This window comes from Cibotium barometz, chromosome 12, assembly GCF_041138505.1.
Source record: "Cibotium barometz isolate CiBa-2024 chromosome 12, ASM4113850v1, whole genome shotgun sequence".
Taxonomy (NCBI): domain Eukaryota; kingdom Viridiplantae; phylum Streptophyta; class Polypodiopsida; order Cyatheales; family Cibotiaceae; genus Cibotium; species Cibotium barometz.
Window position 1 is genome coordinate 26469632 of NC_141057.1, and position 8813 is coordinate 26478444.

The following is an 8813-nucleotide window of genomic DNA, read 5'->3' on the forward strand; positions in this document are numbered from 1 at the left end:
CAAGGGTCTTACCAGTTTACAACTCAAGCCACTCTTGATAGAGTAACACTCTCTTGTGGAGGGCTAGGGTCCTCAACCTTGCCTCATTCATTGTCACCACAAAGGAGCTTTGCAAATGGGTGGGGTGCAAAGAGAGAGAGAGCTATGGAAATCTCAACCTCTACTTCAATGCCACGGTGAGTGAGAGCATGAGAGAGTAGACAAGAGAAGGAGAGAGGAAGAAGAGAACATACTCAACACCATCACTCACCCACACAATGCCTAAGCATGCATGCAACAAGAAGAAGAGAGGGCATACAAGCTACCCTAATCACAAAAGCAAGAAGACTCAAACTCAATTGTGAGAATGGGATTATGTGTTTTTTCATTAATCAAAATGTCTTATATACAAGACTCATTTGTATAATGCCCAGTAGCCCATAATATCCGGGGGCCCAATAAGTTAGTCTAGGCTAATTTCCTAATCCAAATGCACATTGCCAACATTACATAAGTTATAAGCTTGATGTTTGACTATCTTTCGGCATCACACAAATTGTAAGCTCGGAGATTTTCCATAATCATTTTATATCAAGTGCATTGCACAATATAAAAATATGTAGCTTAAGAGAGAATCTTCGTGCATAATCTTCAAAATGACACCTAGCATAATCTTCAAATCTTTTCACCTTAGAAGATGAGAAGCAATATACGTGAATACCTAAATAACATAAAAGAGCACATGAACAAATAAGCTTGGTGTGAACACAAAGTGAGAGACATAAATACTTCAGAAGAGTAAAAAATAGGACTAGAGATCCAACAATGTAAACAAGAGTTGAAAATAGGACTAGAGATCCAACAATGTAAGCACATTCTTTTCAGTCATCTAGTGTACCCTTGTATGTTGGTTATCCCACATCTTTATTTTTAAGTTATACACTTAATGCAAATTTTTCCATAAGGACTTTCAAGCATACTTATTATCTTTAACTAAGTTAGTGGTAATTTGGCACATCTCCTTGGGAACAAGTCTTTCATCATTGACTAATTCATATGATTTTTTAAGAAAAGAAGAATCTTGACATTTAATTGTTCAAAGGTTATTGTATTGTCTAACCGTGCTAACCACTCTCCTTGTTAGTGAGTGCCTTGCTTATTTATAAAGATGAAATGAGCATAAAAAGCTTGTGGTGAAGTGTGCCACCCACTCTCCAATTCATATATAAGCTATTCCTGACTATTTCTAATGGACTGAGGTATCTCACTCAAACTAAAACTCATATATGGAAGGACTATTTCTTACTTATTCTTTATGGACAAAAGGTATTCCACTTAAATTAAAACTCTTTTCATAAGAGATCCACATGTTCTAATTGTATAGAAAATGTTAGCGTGAATGCTTTATATAACATAGTCTATGTCAACCCATAAATATTTTTTTTTGCACATTTGACTACTAGTTTAGCTTTACGTTGTCACATATATCATCATGAATGATGCCATTCTTTAAAAGAGAAGCTTTTCCTCCTTCATCTCAAAGTCACATTAGAGCTAAATGTAAATGAATATTATAATAGTCTTGACACCATGGGACAAGAAATCACATGAAAGGAGAGAAAATAAATCACTTTAGAAGGTAGGATGAGTCCATAGTTGAAAGGTAAATTTTGTTTAAAAAGGGTGTTGGGAAAGTGGAAGAAGATAGAAAGATATAAGAAGTCTAATGCATACAACAATCCAAATTGTTTAAGCTCATAGCTTTGTGTGGCAAACTTGGAAAAAGATTGCATTGAATAATCATTTCCCTTGTAAAAGGAGAGAAAGAAAAAAGCTTGTTCTCACCATTGTGCTTTTGGTAGCAAGACAAGAGGGGCCAGTTATTGATGTCCCTCCCTTATTCGTGAGAGCCAAAATATGTTAAGCTTTGTTTGATAAATCATAACCAGTTCAAGTAGTTTTTATGTTGCTCAACATTGTTAAGCCAACAACTTCCACAACTAGAAGTTCGGAAATATTCCAAACTATGACATGGAAGTGGCATAGGCATTGCCTACCAAAGGCATGAAAAAAAAAGGAAATCACAATGCCCACCACCAACTTTCTCAGACCACTTCATAAGTTGGGAGATTGCACACCTAGTAAGCTCATCAGTTATATGGATGAGTTAATGTGTGATTGATTGTATTTAGCGTACTTATACACACTGAATTCTAGGGCCAAAGTAATGGGAAATGGACTAGTGAGTTGTCAAGAAGGGGGCTTGTGTGTAGGTACATGCTTGTGTGGGCCAGTCTCAAATTGATACCATGGTGGATAATGGGTTAGGTCCAATTCATGAAGGGTTGATGATGGTTTAGTGAGGTAAGAGGATTCTAGGACCATAATCATGGACTATCTCGTAGAAGTAGATGAGTTTGTGTGTCCTTGGGTTAGGTCCGATTCATGAAGGGGTTTAGTGAGGGAAGACTATAATCATGGACAATCTAGAAGAAGTAGATGAGTAGGAGGCTTTTGTATGTCCTTGGGCACCTCTGTTCACACACTATAGTCCAACTATAAAGACCTCAAGATGTGAACATGTAGACCTCCTTTGTTACACGCTCGCATTGTGGGGGCCTAGTCTAGATTGGACACGTGTGTGTGTGAGTTAGCTTCATGGTGATGGGCCACCTTCATGTATGTAGGGCTCCATCTGAACAATATGTGGTCACATCCATAAGGACTTCTCTGTCAGATGCGGGGGTATAGTCTCAATGTCTGCCTTCGTGAATGTAGGGCTCGATAGAAACATTATATTTGTCCATTAATGGGTTGCCAACGCGCGGATGAGTGCCTTGCCTATGACCCCTACCTATATCATCCGAAGACACCCTTATGTAAAGTATATTTTAAGTTCCTTTTGAGCATTTCACATGCTATATGAAATAGGTTGCAAAGAGGCGTGAGGCGGAGGCAAGGTCCCAAAGTCAAGCCAATGAAAAAAATCTACCAGGTGTTGCTAAAGAGAAAAGGCTTGAGAACCGCCGTCGCCCTCTATTCCGTTTTTCGCCATCGCCATAGCTCGAGGTTCTGTTTTTTTTTCCCCCTCTTTTTTAAAAGGCCTTTTCCGCTAAGGCCACAAAGCTGCACATGCTCACAACCGTCGTCTCTGATCTCCTCGTGAGATTGAGCGAGCCCTCTTCTTTTTCTTATCCTCAACGTTGATGACAGACAGCACTCATCTTCGATCAAAAGAGAACCATCAATGACGAGGAATGGCCACCCAATGGCTATTCCACCATGTACACTAAAACTATCATCAGTGCCTCTAGTCTTCTGCTAATATATCATCATGCATCATCCAGAAACTTTTGGTGAACTTACTCTCCAAAAGCCCTCCTCAATGCCTTTAAAAAAGCTCCATGCATTGCTATTTTATGCATGGTAAACGTTACAAGCCAAGACTTGACACAGCTTTTAAAAAACCTCTTACAGATTCTGAAGCCAACATTTGCACTAAGACAGTCCGCACATGCCATACAGCAGAATGAATTTTCATAGGGATTCTGTACAGGCATTCTATGGTGTTCAGAGAGACCAGCAAGTAATTCTTCATTCTAAACTACCTGCTGGCAACCACTTTTACCAAATAATGGATCAAATTTTGTGTGTGCTGACGTATAAAACTATAGCAAAAATTATACCATAAATTTGAGTCTCAGACCACAGAGGAAAGTGTCCCTCACAGTGGCATCTTTAAATACTCTAGTAAACCTCTTGGCGCCTGGTAGTGCCTTCCAAATCTTCCCACTTTTAGAGTTTCCCATCCTTCTCTTTTTAATCTCTAAACTGGCTTGCTTAACAATATCTTCAAGGTTTCAAGGACATCCATCTTAAAATCTTCAAAGTTTTCCAAGGACAACTGATTGAATCACAAATTTTGATCAAATTTAGCCCATACTTATCACCAAGTACCTTTCACTGCTTGGGCACAAACCATGCATGCTAGACTGCTTGGGCACCCAGCATGCATGATATAGTACCCTCCCAATCATTCCATCATTTCTAAGTGGGTAACCAATATTGTCTTCTAAGTTGTGCAGCACAAGGTCTTTAACATCTCCCAATCTTCATGCTAGGCTTTCTGTACATGAGAAAGTGCCAAAAGAACAATTGCTCTCAACCATTCCATATCTCACCATGCTAGGGCTGAACAGCCATACAAAGAAGGGTCATTCCAGAGCACTGCCATTTATTTTGAAAAGCTGATTTCACCACATTTCCAATACATCTTGGAGATAGGCATCTATGGCACAGCTAGATAATTCATGTGTACTGTGGTAGAGTTTCTCCCATCACAAAACACCAGTGAAAACACTTCTTGTCGATCTACAGAATCCGTGAAATAGGCAAAATAAAATCAGTGCCAAAGTAGCTACCCAGAAAAGAAATACTGAGAGACCACTACTGAAGCTCTTGCAAGGCTTCCTGAGACCTTTATCAGAAACAACATGAGTTAGAGACCATCCAAGCTGTGTCTCAGGTATTCCTGCCACTTGTTCCACAGCCAATGAAGGGTTCAACTTTACCCGGTGGTGTAAGGTCAGTCTTATATTTCTTAAAGAGTGAGAGTGTGGAGGGGTTGCCTGTCCAAGCTCGATTTCTGATGCAGAACCCCTGCTATCATCTAAGCTGTCTTTTGATAGAGGATTAAGCCCCCCAGCTCGATAGACAACTCTGCTGCAGAAGCGGGCAAAACAAGAATGTTTCCAAGAAATCCCAGTACAACTCTCACAAGGGATGCAGGTGATAGGATAAAGGACTCGGGGTCGAAGAAGAATCAGATGGATCATGAGTTGCCTCCAGAACAGGCTAGACCACACCCTGAATGCTAGAATAATTTAATTCAAGGCATGACCCGCCTACAACACTGGTTCCTTCACCTACTGGCACTGTTGGATTATCATTGAGATTATAGTCTCCATAGTAAAAAGCTTCTACATTGGTTTCCTCCTGTGTTGAGCCTGTAACTACCGAAGCTATTGGATCCCCTTGCTGCAAATCTAGATTCTCTACTCGCAACAGCTGGACCGACACTTGCTCGTATGTCGTGTATGAAGAAGACTGGTTTAACATGAGAGCATGAGTTGAATACTCAACAACCCTTGCTTCATGATCTGAGTTTAAGCCAAAACCTGCAGAAGCAGAGTAAAACTAATCTGGAAACTCAAAACATCATCATCTTTGTATTCTAATGGCTCTACTAAAACATATACCTGAAGACAAATTACCAGAAAACCTGCCTCCATCATTTAATGTCAATAATGTATTCTGTATATTATCTACATCAGTCACATCTCCAGAATCATGTAGTGGTACCTGTGAAATAAAATTTACTGCCTCAGTTACAAAACAGTTTTACAACACACCAAAAAACCATATGGGAGCTGCCCACGTTCATAAGTTGCCATCCAAAAACAAGGGCAAGGCCGCCCATGTCCGTTAATACCCCATCAACAAACAGCAGGAAAAACTTTCAAACCCAAGTAAGTGTGTAGAGTTTGGGCCACCCCTGAGGTGTGAAAGAGGCATCCCCTGCTAGCCACTAGGACACGTCCTAGATGGCAATGTTGGCGCCACACACACCATCTACAGCTCCCAGCTTGCTTGTTGCTTCCAAGTATCATACACTGGTAACAAATCTTGTGGGTCAAAATTACTAGTTTTTCTCACCTCTAGAGCCAGCTGCCCATGAATGATGCCACTAGCCTCAGGAGGCTGCAAGCTCCTGTTGCTTACTTCCATCTCAGTAATTGCATGAAGCCTTGGCAATTGCAGGCGCAGCCTGCGTGAAGCCAAGCCCTGTTCGGCCAGCCCCTCCTGCCCCCATCTGCTACCCATCCAAGGCTCAATCCCACTGTGCAGCTCAAAGATCAACTCTTCAAGACTTCTGGAATCACCAGATTCTGAAGGTAGGTTTGCTATGAGTTCATCAAAGGGATCTTCCAAGTCAGCTAACTCAAGGTAGCCAACATCACCAAAATAATCATTGTCAAATGAGGCCTGATCGTGAACAAGAGCTTGCAAAGCCATCCCATCATTCACACCAACTGGGTTGTCGGGTGTCTTGACAAGGTGTAGCATCTCACCCAACATATCTGCTTCTTTGGAGGATGGGTGCAACATGTCATGAAGGTTTTCCATGCCATTCACATCAATATCAAAGACGTTGAAATGTGCTGCTTCTGTCAGCTTAAAGGTGCTTGTGGCTTCAATTTGGCTGTCAGCAAGATCAAGAAAATCCTCTGATGTGAACCCTCCCTCAGCTGGTTGCTGCTCCTGTGCTTCAAAGGAGATAAGAGATTGAAGAAAGAAGTCCAACGCCTCCCCACATCCCAAACTTTCCGTGCCCAAGAATCCCTCGTCAACTGAAACTTGTAGTGGCATTTCCAGACCGTGCCCCTGGTCCAGACTATTGGGAAACTCAGAAGGCATCTCCCTCACATCTGCCAAGGAATGATCTGTAAACAAATCAACTTCATCTTCTTGGTTTGGCCCCAACATAGGTGCACCATACTGCTCCCCGTTTCTCGGCCCCGGTCCCCACTCGGCACAGCACATAGGGCTTCACAACTTTGATTCTCTTCTCAAACACTCCATCTAATCTGTACTCATGCATGATCCAATCTTGTCGCTCCCCACTGGGAGCCCGTCCCAGGTAATAGATCAGAGTCTTTTTCATGCCTCAATGCAAGTGCCCACGCTGACCTTCCAATCCTTGCCCGTTGCCTTCCAGTAGCCTGCTCTTGTTGTCCTGTTGATGCGTGATCCATGGAGATGCTTCTTATCTAGGACATTAAAAAAGTACCACTCCTGATCCGTGCTACGCAAAACAGACAATCCTGCAAGACAAAAAACGATGAGTATAAGTATAAAATCACATGTCCATTGAGAACATCCATGCACACATAAATACATAATATACGTACATGCACACACAAACAAATACATTCGTACACACGTGTATGTATGTATGTATTTTCGGATGCATGTATGTACACGTGTGTGTGTCCCTTTAGCTTATTTGAGAGTAACACAACGATGGAAAAGATGGATCAAGGCTACTGAAGATGAGCTCAAAAAATTTGGTGTCAGTATAGAAGACACGACCCATTTTGAAGCGAAAAATCACCACATGCCCTGGGTAGTTTCCTATAGCTGGTCAATCTGAGGAGCAAATTTTGAAAAGCTAAAGGGGGGAAAAAACACAAAGCCACTCACCAAAAACATAATCAAGAGCACATGGACAGTAAAAAGAATGATTCCACTATTTGAGCACATTTGTGTGCCCGTTTATAAAATTGGAACCACGTTATTCAAGGCAAGCAAAAACCAAGTGAGTTTTGAACCTCACATTATCTCTAAATTGGTTCCAAGCTTTCCAAACAACCTTGATAAGAGGGCTCCCATGGGTTTGGTTTGAAAAAGGTCCAAAGAATAGAGGGAGAAGAGGTAGGTCCCTCCATTTCTTAAAGTTCTCTACGTAGAAAAAGTGGATGTTCATGAGTAATAGAATGGCTCAATCTTCCTTTGGGAAAACCAAACTTTTGACTACCCATTTGGAAGCTAACCTATCGACCATGGCTACCATATCTGGTAGTCCTAGCCCCTTCAGCTTTTGGTAGTGTAGTCTTTCCAAGCCACTTTTGGAAATTTGTACATGCTAGAATCCCTTGACCAAAGAAAATTCCTACACAGCTTCTAGTAGTTTGAGATCACTATTAGATGGCCTCTAGCAATATAAAAAATAGATAGTTGGAGGGATGAGGTGGTGTTTCAAAACCAGGAGCTTGCTTGACAAGTTCTGTTGATATCCTCTCCACCCGTCAAATTTCTTTAGAACCTTGCTCATAACCCAATGCCATTTGTGGTGAGCAGTCATCGCTAATGTCATCAATATGCCCAAAAGTCTGAAGATTTTTTCTTCTTTTATAACTTTACACCCTTGGTTAAGCAACCAATGGGGAGGTTTCACTATAAGAGTGTTAGCCCATATTTTGTTATGATTGATAGCAAAACTTGAAGCTATACAAAAGGTTTGGAGGCATTGCCAAAGGCCTCAATGGATTGAGGATCATTCTGAACCATACTATTTGTGTCATCAACAACAATTTGTTGGAGGCATTGCCAAAGGCCTCAATGGATTGAAGATCACTATGAAACATACTATTTGTGTCATCAACAATTTGTTGGAGACACATTTGCCCTTGGTCATGAGGTAAGCTAATCCCTTTAAGAGCTACCCTCTCCATATCATCCTCATCAAGCTAGCCTAGGGCAGCAGTTGCTATAGCGAAGAGAAGAGGGGGCATGGGGCAATCTTGTCTAATTGATCTTCTCAAGGTGAATGGCTTCGATAAAACTCCATTAACCTAGGCTTTTGAATTACCAAAAAGAATCTTGACAAACTTGATGAAGAGGGGGCCTAATCCCATGTCCTGCAAAGATTGGAGAACAAAAACCCATTCCAATCTATCATAAGCCTTGTCAAAGTTGATTTTAAAGAAGATGAAATCCGCTACTTGGGATTTTGCATTACCCAAAAGAATCTTGACAAACTTGATAAAAGGGGACCTAACCCCATGTCCTGCAAAGATCCTACAAAGATTGGAGAACAAAAACCCATTCTAATCTATCATAGGCCTTGTCAAAGTCGATTTTAAAGAAGATAAAATCATGATGTGAGCTTTTAGCAAATTCATATCCCTCCCATAGGGCAATGATCACATTAAGGATGAATCTACCCTTTTTAAAGCCTTTTTGCTTCTTTCTTATCTAGGTGTCCACGTGTC

The 8813-nt window shown here is 41.1% G+C and overlaps 1 protein-coding gene across 3 annotated transcripts; it reads right to left on the reverse strand.

Moving 5' to 3' along the window:
• Window positions 1-3320: 3320 nt before the first annotated feature.
• LOC147633234 (uncharacterized) lies at window positions 3321-7380 on the reverse strand. Of its 3 annotated transcripts, XM_086806254.1 has the most exons (4): window positions 7243-7380; window positions 5695-6863; window positions 5238-5340; window positions 3321-5156 (listed from the first exon to the last, which is right to left on the reverse strand). In XM_086806254.1, the coding sequence occupies exons 2-4, from the start codon at window positions 6580-6582 to the stop codon at window positions 4834-4836; spliced, it is 1314 nt and encodes a 437-aa protein (XP_086662380.1). In that variant the 5' UTR covers window positions 6583-6863; window positions 7243-7380; the 3' UTR covers window positions 3321-4833. The 3 variants fall into 3 exon arrangements, with proteins under 3 accessions (XP_086662380.1, XP_086662382.1, XP_086662381.1); XM_086806256.1 differs by lacking the exon at window positions 7243-7380 and having other exon boundaries at window positions 5265-5340; window positions 5695-7211; XM_086806255.1 differs by lacking the exon at window positions 7243-7380 and having other exon boundaries at window positions 5253-5340; window positions 5695-7211.
• Window positions 7381-8813: the final 1433 nt, after the last annotated feature.